This window comes from Lethenteron reissneri, chromosome 7 (assembly GCF_015708825.2).
Source record: "Lethenteron reissneri isolate LAM-NWPU_2019-01 chromosome 7, ASM1570882v1, whole genome shotgun sequence".
NCBI lineage: Eukaryota > Metazoa > Chordata > Hyperoartia > Petromyzontiformes > Petromyzontidae > Lethenteron > Lethenteron reissneri.
This window is the reverse complement of record NC_083785.1, coordinates 485,510-502,410: the sequence shown is the minus strand read 5'-3', so window position 1 is coordinate 502,410 and position 16,901 is coordinate 485,510. Positions and strand designations below refer to the sequence as shown.

Below are 16,901 nucleotides of genomic sequence, written 5' to 3'. Positions count from 1 at the left end.
CGATTGTTTATGCGGATGTTTAACCCCCACAATACCCCAGCGATACTGCGACAGCGCACCCCGGGACCCCGGGCGTCCTGAGGGTGACCAGGACCTGGCCTGGCGAGTCGGCCCGACTCCCCGAGCCGAGGTCGTTCCCCTGCTCGACGCGTTACATGTACCATGGGCGGATTTACCTCAGGGAGAGGCCGATCGGCTGCGCGAGTTACTGCGGGAGTATGCCGACGTATTCAGTGAACACGACTCGGACGTGGGTCGGACCGATCTTGTTAAGCACCAAATTGACACCGGTGCAGCCCGACCCATCAAACTCCCTGCGTACCGAGTGGGCGCACCCGAACGCGCCCAAATCAAAGAGGCAGTTGGGGACATGCTTCGCGATAACATAATTCAGCCCTCGGCGAGCCCCTGGTCAGCCCCGGTGGTACTAGTAACGAAAAAGGATGGGTCAACCCGGTTCTGCGTCGATTACCGTAAACTAAATGCAGTCACGCTCGGCGATGCCTTCCCCATACCCCGCATCGACGACACCTTCGACAGTCTCGCAGGAGCGCGGTATTTTTCCACCCTCGATCTGGCGTCCGGTTACTGGCAGGTGGAGATGACGGAGGAGGATCGGCCAAAAACAGCATTCACCACCCCGATGGGCCTGTTTGAGTTTCGAGTGTTGCCGTTCGGACTCACTAACGCGCCCGCGACGTTCCAGCGGTTGATGGAGTTGGTGATGCGGGGCTTGCAGTGGGAACAGTGCCTGATTTACTTGGACGATGTGATAGTGTTCAGTAGATCTTTGTCTGAGCATTGGTCCAGGCTTCGAGAGGTGTTCCAGCGACTGCGAGCGGCTCGCCACCTATTATCGTCGATTTGTAAAGGGATTCAGCGAGATTGCACGCCCCCTCACCCAACTCACCTCCCCTAAGCACCCCTATCAGTGGACGGGGGCCTGCCAGACGGCCTTCACCACTCTCAAAGACCACCTCACCCACGCCCCCACCCTCGCTTTCCCCGATTTTACCACCGATTTTATTTTGGACACCGACGCCTGCAGCAGCGGGTTGGGCGCGGTGTTGTCACAGGTACAGGATGGGACGGAACGAGTCATCGCGTACGCCAGCCGGACCTTGAGTGGGGCCGAGCTGAACTATTGCGTGACCCGCCAAGAGTTGTACGCTGTGATTTTCGCATGCAAACAGTTCCGGCCGTATTTGTACGGCAGGAGATGTCGCGTACGCACTGACCATTATGCTCTTCAGTTCCTTCTTACATTCAAGGAGCCGCGGGGGCAGATGGCCCGTTGGTTGGCGCAGTTGCAGGAGTACAACCTGCAAATCGAGTATCGGGCTGGCCGGACGCATGCAAACGCGGACGCCTTGTCGAGGCGGCCCACGGTGTACGCCGAGACAAGGGCGGAGGAGGCCTGCCCGTGTTTCACGGGGGGACGCTGCCGGCAGGCAACGGACCCCCGAGAGGCCGCGGCCACTGACCCCCCCCCCCAGCGAGAGAGAGTGCTGTGTGCGCCACAGAGACCCTCACAGGTGGCACCGAGGATCCCGTCGACCGCCCGGCAAGCGCGGGACCCGCAGCCCGGGACCCGATCGGACGGATCCAGGAGGACGTCGGCTGCGCCTTCCCGGGCTTGGACGACGAGCAGCTGCGGCAGACCCAGCAGCGAGATCCGGATCTGGCGGCGGTGGAGGCGGCACTGCGAGAGAAGAAGGATACACTACCAGGACGCTGGAGCGGTTTGTATGCCCGGTTGTGTGTAGAAAACGGGGTGGTGAGGGAACTGGCCGACGCTGGGCAGCCAGGGTGCATCTGCGTTCCCGCCCATGTGCGACCCCAACTACTACGACTGGTACACGACCACCCGCTCGGGGGCCATGATGGGGAACGGCGCACCCGGGAGACTCTGCGTCGCCAGTATCTCTGGCCTAAATTGGCGCAAGATGTGGCCGCCTGGGTGCAGGGCTGCCGAGCCTGTCAGCAGTGTGGGCAAAAGCCGGCGAGGTACCAGGTACCCCTGAGGCCGTTCCGAGTCAGTCGGACGAATCAGTTGGTCGGAATCGACCTGCAGGGGCCCTTTCCACGATCCCACCGGGGCAACCGATATATTCTCGTAGCGGTGGAGTACTTCACCCGCTACCCCGTGGCGGTGGCTATCCCGGATAAAACAGCCCTCGTAGTGGCCCGGGCCTTCGTGGAAAACTACGTACTTAAGTGCGGGATCCCCGAACGAGTCATTACCGACCAGGGTAGTGAATTCGAGGCCGAACTATTTCAGGCGCTGTGCCGAGAGTTCGGGATCCAGAAGGACCGAACCACGGCGTATCACCCCCAGGCGAACGGGATGGTAGAGAGGATGAACCAAACTCTGGCCGGGAAGCTTAAACGCATGGCGGCCGCGAATCAACAGGACTGGGACGAACACCTCCCCTATGCCCTGTTCGCCTACACCACCGCCGTTCACACATCTACAGGACAGACCCCGTTCCTAATGATGTTTGGTCGCGAGTCTAGCCTGCCCGCAGATCTGCTGTTTGGTGTCCCTCCACCGCAACGGGAGGAAGGGAGCCACCCCGTGGAGCACTTGCTGGAGACCCTGCGAGGGGCCAGGGGCCGAGCCTACCCGCACGGAGAGGCCGCACACCAGCGGCAAGAGCAGGGCGCCCGACCCCGTATGGAGCCTCCCTTCTACACTGCGGGCTCCAGGGTGTGGCTGTACACTCCCCGCGTCGGTGCCGGACAGGTGGGGAAGCTGACCACCTACTGGCGAGGACCCTGGATTGTGAGACGGCAGATCTCACCATGGACGGTGCTGATTCAGGGAGGAGAGAGGGGCCGGGAGATGGTGGTCAACATCCGCTGACTGAAGCCGTGGCGAGCAGCCCCCGAGGGGGGGAGCCCCGCCGTCCAAGTACCCCGAAACCCCGGGGTCCCCCCACCCCCCGTGCCCGGGGGCCTCGCGCAGTATATAAGCCCCACGAAGCCCCGGGCTCCGAGGGGCCCCGGGCGGGGCCGGGGGCGACGAGGATGGCGACCCTTAAACCCCACCGCCTCTGAGTTTGTTCCCCAGCCCGCAGGTGCCAGAGGCCGAGGGGAGCCGTTGGAATGGAGGAGGAGACCACCGCCGGAGCCCCAGGAGACGGAGCCACCACCCCCGAGGCCAGCCACAAGGGCCGGGCGAATCCCGCGGACCCCGCGGCGATACCTCGTGGTGGCAACCCAGGCGAGGTGCTCCAGTCAACCCGGGACGGGGACTGGCACCCCGGGGGGCTATGTGGTGCCACAACGACGGGGCTGCTCTGCCGAGCCAGGGAGCCGCCCGGCTTCCACCACTGCGGGATTACATCTTGAATCATTGCCTCACTTGATGCAGCTAATCCGGCTGTGATGGTCCCACCTGATGACGGAGACTTGTGTTGCCTCCGAAACGTCGTGATTTTTTATTTTTATTTTATTTTGATGTTTTACTTACGTGACTTAACCGAAAAAACTTAAGAATATGTAAAAACTAAGTTTTTCACTATAAATCCTTTATATGCGTGGCGGCTAGAGTCCTCTCGTCCTCTGGCTTGAGATGGCTGCCACCTATGGGTCAGATGATTGCCTGCCACCATTAAGCAATTGGTAATTAAATATCATTTATTTTTTCCTAAAAAGTGTTAAATTTTGGAAAAAAATGTTCACGAAAATAAATTGTCACGCACAACGAGTCTGTGTGCAAAATGTCAGCTCGATTGGATCACGGGAAGTGGGTTAAAAAACGACCGAAAATTTTGCACGGTCGTAAGCGCGCAAGCAAACAAGCAAGTGAACTTAATATAAAGGATCTAAAAATAGCATTAACTGTGAGTCGTGCACCCATAGTCCTTGCGCCGCCGCTCCTTTCCCTTTAGCATTAGCCTTTCTTTACACGGCTGATTAAGGCTTAACCACTGGGGGGGGGGGGGGCGCGTGCATATTTATACAGTCCTATATAGCATTATCCTTTGTGTGCAAGCGGATTAGGGTTTAACCCCCTGAGGTGCACGCGCATATTCATACTGCCGTTTTGATTAACGCCAGCCTTTGTGAGGGAAATACGCGCCTGCAGGGGCGCGCACGTGCACGCCTCTGCGTTCGTGTTTGTGTGGTGGGGTGCGTGGGGGAGAGAACCCCGAGCGGTGGTGAGCCAGCCGAGTAGCGATGTCCCTCAGAGAGGGCGCTGGCGCGGAGGGCCGATCACCCGATCGGCGGGGGCGCGGCGAGAGGCGACCAAAGAGGAGGAGGGGGGATGGATGGGGTGGACGTCACACCCGCCCTCTCACGGGGAGCAGGGAGGTAGACGTCAGCCCCCACAAAACTCCTAAAGTTTGCAAAAATTTTTTTTTTTTTTATTTAGCAGTACGATCAAACACTTCCGAGATCTGATAATCTTTTGCCGATTTCTGGAGTCGTGTGGCTGATAACACCTGAAAATTTGCAATTTTACACAAACTGTTGCTGACATTAGTTGTTCTTGCGGTGGTGCGTAGCGGATTTCGGGATTCGCCAAAAGTGGCACCCCCACATCGATGCTGATTTTTGGAGTTTCACTGCATCAACAAAAAAGGGAATATGCATTTTTTAAAATCGCTTTATTATAACACATTTCGATTTTTTAAGACTTATTTTGGTTGGGGGGGGGTGTAAATTAAAGCAAAGCCTTTTGTTTCCAAAACCAGCAAAAGTACTCCGCAGAAACATCGCCACCACTTATGTTCCACACCTGCATTACAATCGTATTAAGTGCAACACAAGTGAACACTATTTTCTGGTGGCCCCATTCCGCTGCTTGTGAAGTCGGCGCAGCGACTACTCGAAGAATGGACAGGTTGTCGACCGTGACGACACACAGAAACGTGGCTGCCATAACTGAGCACTGCCACCCAGTCAATTTGTTGGCTGCAAAAACTAAGCATTGCAAAGGCTTTGCTTTGCACGTGTGGAAGAGGAATGACTCATCGGCTCGCCAGCAAAGGGACAAGTCTGCACGTGTTGTGGCCCGCGCTTCAAGGATGGTGTCATCGATGATAGAAATTGATGATGCCGATGGCGAGGGATGACAATGATAATGAGGGTGATGACACGTTGAGGGGTGGTAGGGGATGATACAACTAAAACTTTTTATTTAACTAGGTCAGGCCCACTGAGCTAGATAGCTCGTTTTCATAAGCGACCTGGCCCCAAATGATATCTCAAAGAAGTGGCATATCACGTAGACATTTATAGCAGTTGAATACTCTATAAACGCACGTTTATGTGGAGGGGAAACCGAGAGAAGCCAGAGAAAAATCAATGTGACCACGGGGAGAACATACAAACTCCAAATACAGGCGTCAGGGTCGGGATTGAACCCACGACCTCCTGTATACCAAGCGAGGTAGTTAATATCTCCTAGCCACCGTGGCGCCCGCGATATTTGGGATATGGGATGACGGTAATGATGGGGTAGAGGCGCATGCCATGCAAGCTGAAGAAGGGGTTCGGGATCAGAAGAGTTCTCGTGGGGAAAGAAGGGAGGGAGGAGATTGGCAGGGGAGGTGGTGTAACGCAGATTGAGGTTGAAATGAGCAATGACAAATAAGAGAGGGACATGGGGCGACCAAGGATGTGGGACGAGTAAGGAGATAATAAAAATAATGGACTGAGGGATTTGAGTCAGTCTGGTCTGGTGGGGAAGCTGAACATAGAAGATGGGAGAGAGGCGTTTAAGGAATAGGATATTTAGCAGGAAAGGTGTTCGTGGTAGGGTAAGACTCATCACTATAGGATTTTGGTGGAAGGAAGTGTGGGAAATAGTGATGTACGTAAGACTTTTTGAAACATTGTTGGAATAAAAGTATGGTTTGGAACAACCGTGATGATGCCAGTGGAAGAGGAGTGTAAGCAAGTGAGCAAGTCTGGCAACCAGTCGACACGTAGGTTAAAAAAGAAAACAAATAAATTAAATCACGACGTTTCGGAGGCAATACAAGCTTCCGTCGATATTTAATGTATTTGTTTAATTTTTAACCTACGTGACTTTACCGAAAAAACTAAAGAGTATGAATCATTGCAGTCACGAAAGCTTCAAATCTAGAACCAGTCGACAGTTACATCACGTGACTTTCAAATCAAGCAGCTGACTGACTGGAAGCATGTGTAAAGTACTCACTTGGAGCACAACTATAAAACCAGCCAGGTGTTAACAGCTAACGGTGGAGCCGCTCTCCCATTGGATAGAGGCTGTTTATAAAAGAAGAGCTCAGAGCACAAACAAGGCAGAGGATTTGGAGACACCAACAACAGTCCGGAGTGGAGGTGCCGCGCTACCAGCAACACCCGAAATAGTCTCACTGCTGCTGTGTGTGGTGAGCAGTGGACTCAACAGCACAATGGGGACTTATAAGCTTGACGCCGTGATTACAATCCTGCATAACAGCGTGTAGTTTAATAGTTTAGCTTCATGTGCTGTACACCAGGGTCCTTGAGTCAAGACTGGAGTACGGTGAAGGTCGAGGCCAAGGTCAAATCAGGGTGGGGCCGAGCAAAGAGAGCAGAACGCTGCCTTCCAGCGCCCGGCCTGTGGCAAGGGTGAGGCAGTGCAACTGACGTGGAACCACTATGAGATCTCTTTTACCAGTGGCAAAATATAATGGTAGGTTTTTACCCTTTTAACTGGTACAATAAAGGTGTCAGTTTTGTACCAGTTAAAAGGGTAAAAACCTACCATGACGTGGAACCCTTTTGCTGTGGACTGGGATGAAGAACTGAATTGTGCTTCCTGTCGGGCGTTGTGAATTGTTTGTGTGGTGCCTAGCATCGAGTGAATTGTGGTGAGGTTGGCGTGAGGCGCCATCTAGGAAATTGTGGAGGCAGTGTGTGCGAGGTCAGCTCGTGATGACGAGCGGGAGTGCTGTGTAGGGGTTGTGGTTGGAGGGGAGTAGTGGGCCTCAGGGCTCCACTCTGATCTCCAGAACCCGAAAGTATAAACCATGGGCAGGGTAAAACCGCGAGCGTGTGAAACCCCAGTGTAATCCAAATTATTTTGGCCGATGTGGGGAGAACTTCCGACGATCTAGAAGGCTGTCATCAAATTAACCTTGGTGCCTAACGGTGGCGGAGTTAACATTACTTCATAGTGTGTGTGTGAGCTTGGGAATACGCTAAGGATGTAGACATGAGCCCCTGTGCTCGGGAGTAATTTCTTTTGAGTTTTTTGAAAATTCTACTGTTATGCTCCCTGTATAAAACTGGACTTCCTGGTACAAACAAGTGTCAACACAAGCGAGAGTTAGTCTCACGCGCGTGCCACTCCAACCGTCGTACATGCACAAATGACCTGGCTGACCAAATGACACTAGTGCCGTCGGTAACGGATCTAAGCTATTGCTATGATTATTACTATGACCACTGTGGTTGGCCCAAGGATAAAATGCAAAAAAAAGACTTAGGCCTTTTGCACTTTGCAATGTAACATTTGCCACCTCTATCTCCTTACGTTCTGCTTTAGTTTTCTGATGCGTTTTCACAGCACGAACGTACATGTGCGTCGCCAAACGAGTGCCGTCAATAGGTAGGGCCACCCCTCATCATGGCGCGTGGAGGTCGGGGATATCCAGGGAGCATGCCGCCGCCCCCCCACGGAGGGTACATCATGCTTGGGTGTGCGTAGGGCGGATAACCGTACGGATACTGCGGGTGCGCGTAGCGGGGGTAAGGGTGGCGGGATCCACCTCCACGCCCACGCCCTGGCTGCGGGGGCCCCTGCGGAAAGTCCGATTCTCCCCGCGTGGCTCGTGCCCCGTTCGGCTGACTTTGACCTCTGCCTGCAGATGACAGGATGGGCAACGTCAGAGGTGCAGAAAACTACAGACGAGCTGGATGGCAGCCAGGCGGTGGTCCAGTGCCAATAATTGCCCAAGCTCTGGTCATCTGTATATTAACATGTTTCCTGTTGATTAATGAATGTTTACACACGAGAGAAAACCAGAGTACACAGAGAAAACCAATACCAACGAGGAGGGGGGGTTACACTATACACGTACAGATGGAAAACGGTGGCGATTAATTCATTTGTTGTACTGCCACGTCCTGGCAAGCCAGGGTATGGCTCCAATTAGCAGTTGGGTACGTACGGTGCGAAAGAAGTTCAACATACGTACATACATACAACCTCGACGCCCATGCGAAGGGAATTTCATAACATTTGTGCGATCCACCAAACCCCGCTGTCTCCACGGTGCTGGGTTACAGGTGTGCGCTACCACCACCCAGCGTGTTGTTATAAAACTGCACGCATCATTCTTGTGATTAACAAAATTACGTGTTTTAGAATTGCTCTCTTGTATTAAAAGTTAAGAGACAACAATCAAAAAGTATTTATCATCTCTTTTCATGGCCAACCCCACACATATTTCACAGTTGCAATGAACTGTCGTAAAGTTCAACACAAAACCACAATATCTCAGTACAAATCGATTCCTCCGACCCAACACACAAATTATGCAAATTCCTGTAATTTATGGGTCACACCTGGACAGGTGGCGACCCGATATGTGTTGGTCACTCACAATTGTTTCAGGTTGACTGACAGAATTTATGAAGCACATTAATGTTGCCATAATTTCCACAATTACCACCACATTGTAGCTTCATCAATATGTTACACATATTACATCCTCAGAAGACAACATTAATAACAGCTCACTGCTCTTCGAATGTGAAGTTGTACAATAACACTGCTACTTTTCATCACTATGCATCCGCCAGCTTGTGGTAATATCTGGAAAAGTATTGCACATATGTATGTTGAACTTTTTTTGCACCACACGTAGCCAACAGCACTAATCGGAGGTGCAGGATAACTACAAGTATTGTAATTTTTACTTCACTCACAATAACCAAACGTATAGAATGAAGTGTTTCTTAGCAAGATAACCTCACATCTATATAAATTGGGTTAATTTTCGGCACGTGCATGATATATCCTGCAAGCATTCTTCAGATGTACCAAGCATTTACAGTAACATCCTACAGACATCACGCCCATGAACTGAAAATTCCCAGAATTAGCCTAGGCATCTTCTTGGTTCTTTCGGTAAAGGCACGTAGAAGGGAATAAAATAATAAAAATAAAACATAATAAAATAATTCTCACGACGTTTCGGCCACAACGCAAGCAGCCGTCCTCAGGTGAAGAACAGGCCTGTCGAGAAGACAGAGTCTGAATGACAACCCAAGGCTTGGAGCGTCTTTTTAAGCTGGGTTGGAGGGGGGAAGAGCGCCTTGACAAAATAATTTGCATATCAAGAGGAATGTAGCATATATATATATATATATAAGCTGGGTTGGAGGTGGAAGAAGAGCGCCTTGACAAAAGAATTTGCATATCAAGAGGAATTTAGCATATTTATGGAAAATGCGTAGGAGGTGGGCTGGGGGGTTTCAAAGTCATATTATGCCCATGCATTATGCAGGATTAGCAGTATCAAAGGGAGGGGGTAGGGGGTAGCATTAACAAAGGGAGGGAATGTTAATAGTATGTAGAAGCAGGAGACCCGCAGCAGAGCAAATAATGCATTGCCTGTGGAGAACACAAGATACACAGTCAATGCCAGTGAGTGGACTGCGGTCTGCAAGTCACCGTAAACGTGAACAACAATCAGTTAAGATCCGAAATGGTTTATTACGTCCTTCCAATGATTGCTGAGCCCAGAATCCATCTTCTCGGTTGAAATTGTCTCTGTGTCTGTATATGTGGATCGCCTCATGAACGAATCTCTCATGGTAGCCAGATGGCTTGCAGAGAACCTCCGTCTTGGAGAAGTCAATGTCATGTGAGCCCAATGAATTGTAACAGTGATCTGCCACGGCTGAGGTGTTTGTCCTACCGTGTTTCAGGTCTGCTTTGTGTTCACGGATGCGGTCCGAGACATGTCGTTTGGTTTCTCCAATGTAACTGCTACCACAGAGGCAACTTAGTTTGTAGACGCCAGGGTACTGTATGTCTGGAACCACGTCTTTTACAGACAGGACCAGATCACGGATTTTATGTACTGTGTTGAATCGGACCTGGATCTTGTGTTTAATCAGGATTTTGGAGATATTTTTTGTGACCCCAGCAATGTAGGGTAAGGTGATGGTTTTGATAGGCTCCTCAACAGGATCCTTCTTGATGGTTGGAGTGATGGCCTTGCGGATTGTGTAGTCGGAGTAACCATTAGCCTTAAGAGCTTGGCGTACGTGTTTGAGTTCACTGGCAATGTGTTCCTGGTCGGAGATGCATTGGGCTCTATGGTATAGAGTCATGATGAGGGAGTTCTTCTGGGATGGATGGTGATGGGAATCCGGTTTTAGGTAAGCATCCGTGTGGGTGGATTTCCTGTAGACAGAATGGCTCATTGAACCATCAGGTCTCCTTTTAATTAGGACATCCAAAAAGGGTAGCTTGCCATCTTTTTCGACTTCCATGGTGAATCTGATGGCTGGGTGTATGGAATTGATGTGGTCGAGGAATTGGTCTAGAGCAGGCCGGCCATGTGGCCAGATGACAAAAGTGTCATCTACGTACCTCTTCCATAAGGTCGGGCATAGAGTGGCAGTCTGGATGGCGTCGGTCTCAAATTTCCTCTTGATATGCAAATTATTTTGTCAAGGCGCTCTTGTTCCACCTCCAACCCAGCTTATATATATGCTAAATTCCTCTTGATATGCAAATTATTTTGTCAAGGCGCTCTTCCCCCCTCCAACCCAGCTTAAAAAGACGCTCCAAGCCTGGGGTTGTCATTCAGACTCTGTCTTCTCGACATACCTGTTCTTCACCTGAGGACGGCTGCTTGCATTGTGGCCGAAACGTCGTGAGAATTATTTTATTATGTTTTATTTTTATTATTTTATTACTTCCCTTCTACGTGACTTTACCGAAAGAACCAAGAAGATGAATCCCTGCAGTCACGAAAGCTTTAAATCGAAATTTAGCCTAGGCATGCTCGAGCATGTGTAGTAGGTTCAAAGAGACTTGGACGTAGTCGGAGGCACACTTATTTATTAACCACAGAGTATATTGCAGGCCGAGATATACAACACTCGAAGGGGTATCGGCCCCTTCACCCGTCTAACAGGGAGATCCCACAATCTCTGTCCCGGCTAGCCTACTCCTAGGTCTTCCACTACAGGGCTAGGGGAGGCTAGCTGACCCAGCTCTGGTTAAGCTGGGATTACGGCACCCTGAGTCCCCAGACCGGCTCTTACAAGAACATCGGCTCTGGGCTCTCGGGGCCACGCCACTGGCTTGCCCTGGTCGGTCCTGAGAAGGACAGCGATCCAGGGGAGTCCCAGGGCCTATCTAGCCGGTCTTCTTGCTTCGCTGGTTTAAGCTGAACACTGAACCCCGAGCCCTCCGGCTCACCGCCTTATATAGCAACTCCCCCACTGAGGGGTGGGGCCGTGGGGGATCCCAGCGCCGTGTTAGCCCCCCAGGCTAAACGGTGCGGACGTGGATGTAAGCATCTCTTCGCGTACGGGCATAACCACGCCCAGTGTGTTTGTTTGCCCTCCCGTAACACCTCTACATCACCCCCCCCCCCCCTGTACAGCCCGCAGCCGTCCCGGCTGCAACAAAATCACAATAAAGATGCATCCCCCCAACCCCTTGTGTGCCTCGCGTAATTAACAACAACAGCAACAACAACCCGACGCATCCCCCCCCCCCCCAAATAAATACCCCATCCCGTAAAAAAACAACATGTATACAATTTCCAGGACCCCTCCCCCCCCACCCCTTAACCCCCGCAAGGGCCGCACAAGCGGCCGATCTCACAAAAGTCTGCGCGTTTTGGCGCGCATTCTTGCAGCGGGGCCGTCACAAGGGGCAGCCCCAGTTGGCCCAGTGGTGGGTGTCAACAGTCCGGGTGCGAGAGTGTCTGGCTTCGCCGATGAGCGACCCCCGAACCCCCCGGGAGGGGTTGGCGGTCGTGAGCACGTCAATCCTGGTGCACCTGGAGGTGGAACAGTCGGTGGCAAGTCAGGCGAAAGCAGCGAAGTCGGACTCCGGGAGTCGGTGGACCCCTCACATGTTTGGCCATGCGTGTGTGTGCTAGGAACATGGGGCGCAATGAACGGTTTCAACCTGGAGGGGTGCACGAACCACCGACGCTTCCCCCATCGGACACGTACAAATTGTGGCCGCAAGACCTGCACCACTTCCACGGGCCCCCGCCACGGCCGTACCAGCTTAGACGAGGTCGCCAGTGGTACTTGGGGACAGTGCAACCATGCCTTGTCACCCGGTTTCCACTGGAGCACATGTGCCCGACCCAGCCTGAGCCTCTCATTCGCCCTCTGGCGGAGTTCTGAATTCTGGATGGCCGCCTCCCGCGCCTCTGTCAATTTAGCGATGTTGAATTTGACATGGTCGGTCAATTTTGATTTAGCATGCGGCGTGGAGATCTGCAGCTGAGTCGCGACAGGTGGGCTAGCCTCGCGGCCGTACATTAAGAAGAAGGGCGAAAATCCGGTCGCCGCATGAAGAGCCATTCTGTAGGCCGCCAAAACCCCCGGAATATGAAGGTCCCAATCGGTCTGGGATTCAGAGACCTGTTGGGACAGCATGGACGTGATAGTCCGATGCAGACGCTCCACCATCCCATCAGTTTGCGGATGATATGGGGAGGTACGAATTTTTTTCGTACCCAGGAGCTCGCACACTTCGTGTAGAAGTTTACCAGAAAAATTTTTACCCTGGTCGGTCAGCAGCCGCTCCGGAGCACCTTTGTCGAGGACGTAGCCCTGGACAAAGGCCTCCGCGATGGCTGCTGCCGACTGGTTGGCGAGGGGCCAGGCCATAGGCCATCGCGTAAAATATTCTACCCCGGTCAATAGGTATTTATTTCCCCTAGGTGTAGCGGGGAATGGGCCCAGAATATCAAGTGCGACGAGCTCGTTAACCCGGGAAACTTTGATAGACTGCAATGGTGGGTTGGACCCCCTCGCTGGTGGCTTCCGTTGCGCGCACTGAGTACACGACCCTAAAAGATCATCCACGTCCCTTGCCATGCCCGGCCAAGAAAAATTCAGCTGGAGCATGGCAAGGGTTTTGTGAGTCCCCAGGTGAAGGAGTCGCTCGTGCGCAACCCACACCACTCTACCCCTCAATGCGGAAGACACCACCAGCCGGTGGCGGCGGGATCTCCCATCCCAATGCATCAAAAGACCCTGGAATAACCCCCACGAGTCGACATTTTCCGCCCCCCGACCAACTCCCCCGATGCGACGGCGCAAAGCGAGGAGGGAGGTGTCCTCCATTTGGAGGTGCCCCCACTCCGCAACAGACAACCCCAGCAAAGAATCCCTTCCTTCTTGCTCAATAGGACCCGCAATTGAAGGCGCATCAGCGGCGGCCGCAAGGACCGAATCAGAGATCACATTCGGAGGTCTGCAACGCCCCAAACCCAGGAGGCAAGCGCACTCGGAGGTGGGCGGCAAACGCGACAGAGTGTCTGCATTCGTGTGGCGAACGCCCTTACGATATGTAGTCTCAAAATCGAAATCTTGGAGAATCTCCAACCATCGAGACAATTGTCCCGATGGCTGTTGAACCCGCAAGGCGTACTGCAGCGCCGCATGATCTGTGCGGACGGTGAAATGTCAACCGTACAGATATGGGCGATATTGCTGAATGAAGTAAACGATTGCCAATAGTTCCTGACGGGTAACACAGTACCTTTGTTCCGCCAGAGACAACACCCGACTGCCGTACGCTACCACATCCTCTACGCCCCCAACAACCTGCGAAAGCACGCCTCCAATGCCCGTGTTGCTTGCGTCTGTATCGAGCAAGAAGGGTTTTGTAAAGTCAGGATAACTCAATGGCAGAGCCCCCACTAGGGCGTCCCGGAGGGAGTGAAAAGCAGCCTCCTCCTCCTGCCCCCAGTGAAACTTGACCCCCTTTGATGTCAAGGCATGTAAGGGTTTCGCAATTGTTGCGAAATCAGCGACAAACCGTCGGTAATATGACGCGAATCCAATTAAACTCCTGACCTCCCCCACCGAGGTGGGAGTCGGCCAGGAGCTGACACATTGCGTTTTGGCGGGATTTGTGGCAATACCTGAGCGTCCGACAATGTGACCCAAATACCGCACCGATTCGCGGAGCAAATGACACTTCTGGGGCTTGAATTTCAAATTAGCAGCCCGCATTTTGAGGAAAACAGCACGCAACCTCTGGAGGTGTTCATCTAATGTTTTACTAAAGACGATGACATCGTCTAAGTAAATCAAACATGAATCCCATTGCAACCCAGCCAGGATCAATTCCATTAATCGCTGAAAAGTTGCCGGCGCTGAATGGAGCCCCATCGGCAAGCGGTTAAATTGGAAAAGGCCGTACGGCGTACGGAAAGCAGTTTTAGGTTTAGATTCCTCATCCAGAGGGAGCTGCCAGAACCCTGACAGTAAATCCAATGTGGAGAAGAACCGCGCCCCCGCCAGGGCATCAAGCGATTCATCCATCCGAGGGAGCGGGTGTGCGTCGGCTACGGAAATCTTATTCAGTCGACGAAAATCGACACAAAACTGCAATGAGCCGTCGTGTTTTTTAACTAAGACGATCGGCGCACCCCAAGGGCTGGTAGAAGGGGATATAATATCCGCAGCTAGCATGTCGTCTACGGCCGATTTGACATGATCCTTTTCGGCGGGACTCAACCGAAAAGGATTTTGGCGGATTGGCGCGCTGTCACCCGCGTCAATATGGTGTCGCAGCAGTTTAGTACAACCAATATCGTATTTGTGTTGACTAAAAACGTCGGAAAACTCGCGCAGGAGGATTCGAAGCCTCTCACGCTGTGAGTCGGACAGGTCCGATGATCCCGCACAAAGCGCAACCAGCCAACCCTCATCACAGTCCGAATGCGGTTGCAACGGAGGAGCGGTGCTCACCTGACCAATGACCGGTTCCTCACAGGGTACCGGCGTCGCGTGCGCAAGCACAGTCCCTTGAGGAACCACAGCCGTTCGCGACCCCACATTGAGGACCGCGATGAAGGGGTCCCCGTCCCCTTTCACAATGGTCTGGGCCGCTATCAAATCAGGTCCGTTGACCCCGGCCCTAGATGGTCCCAACAGAACCCCCCGATCCCCAATCCCCTTAGCAAATGGTCGACGCAGCCTAAGAGGCACGAGCATCTGAGCTCCCGGCGGTACGCGTACCGTCCTCGCAACCAGCGCCTGTACCGTCGCAAATGCCGTACAGACAGTAGCGGGGGAGGACAAGAACATCATACGTCGGCCCGACGGGGGTTTGATGCAACCCTGGTCGATCAAGATACGAATTGGCATTTTGGCCAAGAAATCCGTCCCCAACAGGCACGGAACCGCCAGCGAGGAGGAGACCAATATCGGGCCGGATAATTTGATGTCCCCAATACAAATTTGCGCGCGGATCTGTCCGATAATGCCCAGCGAGCCCCCGTTAGCAGCATAGCATGGAACATAAACGGGGAGCAAAGGACGGCTTTGAACAGGGAGAATGTTATAAATTAAATCGGACACAATAGTTGCCGATGCTCCCGTATCAACTAAGACCCGCACCTCAACCCCATCAATATGCCCCACAACGACCGACGACCCCACCGACGCGGCAACAACGTGATGGGCCAACTCAGACCACTGGCCCGGTTGGAACGCCCTCCCCATCGTGGAACATTTCGACGCAATGACAGGCGATTTTTGACCCCCGTTCGTTGCAGTGAGTGAGTGTGTCACAGGTGTGTGCGTAGGCCAAACATGTGGGGTGCCATGACTCGCCGGAGTTTCCTGGTGAGGCTTGGGTAGAGGCGCGACGTCCGGCCGAGGCATCGCACCGCGCTGTCGAGGAGCCCGGCATCCCGAAGCCACATGGCCCCGGAGGCCACAGTTGTAGCAGCGCGTGAGCGCCCCAGACGGCTTGGGCTGATCCTGGCGGCTCGGTCCGTCCCGAGCTGGTCGTCTCCCGGATCTCAACTCCATCGGGCGACCCACAGCGCAGACCTCTTCCGATGGGAGGGTGGTTGCAGCCACGGTATGCCTGGCCGCCGCCTTGCTGGCCTTGCGACGCTGGGACAGCAAGTTTGCGTGGATGTGCCGCGCGGCCCGCAGGGAACACATCTCCGTGTCGTCTTGCGCCAAGACGACAATGTCCAAATCGTCCGCCAACAGCAATATCTTCTCTGCCACCATGGCGTCCACCCCTTCCTCGTCCATCTGCGGGAAAGCCGCCTTCGCCAGGGCCAGGAGAGCTGTGCGGTATGCCAGGGGCGATTCCTTGGTGCCCCGCTGGCGATCGTAGAACAGCTGTCTGCAGTCAGAAGGTGGTCCGTAGACTGCAGACAGGAGTTGAAGCGCCATTTGCAGCATGGCGCGCGCCGTTCTTGGCGCCGAGGTCAGGGTAACGAGGGCGTTACTGTCGAGCATCGCCGGTAGCGCGCGTAGTGCTTCGTCATCCGTCCATTGTGACATTTCTTGGTGAGCGAGGAACCGTCTTCGGAAGGCTCCCCAGTCACCGTCTTCCCCCACAAACTCTTTGAGGGGCGGTAATCGCTGCTGGAACGCGGCGTCCGCAGCCGTAGATCGCGCCCCGTCGTTCCCGCCACTCCGCACAGTATCGGCGGGAAGGGCGGGCGCCATCGGCGGTCGCTCTGCTGGTGACGCGCTGGCCGCTATTGACGACGTGGCGGCTTCTGGTTGGCGAATGTCGGTCACCTGGCATAGCCCGGCCCCGCCCTCAGCACCCACTGTACTGATGGCGGCAAATCCGACTTCCAGCCCCGTTGAAATGGCGGGAACCGGCGTCGCGTGTCGTCCGTCGTCGCCCCGTGCAGCTCCTCCAGCCCCCAGGCGAGTGATTTCCTCCAACGTGGCGG

At 53.7% G+C, this 16,901-nt stretch overlaps 1 protein-coding gene across 1 annotated transcript in view; it reads right to left on the bottom strand.

Annotated features, from left to right (window-relative positions):
* Positions 1-7,489: 7,489 nt before the first annotated feature.
* LOC133358565 (transmembrane channel-like protein 1) overlaps positions 7,490-16,901 on the bottom strand; it is a 73,466-nt gene continuing 64,054 nt past the window's right edge. Inside the window, 1 exon segment of the mRNA XM_061576935.1 lies at positions 7,490-7,829. Within this exon segment, the coding sequence (XP_061432919.1) occupies positions 7,570-7,829 (260 nt within the window). The 3' untranslated portion in view covers positions 7,490-7,569.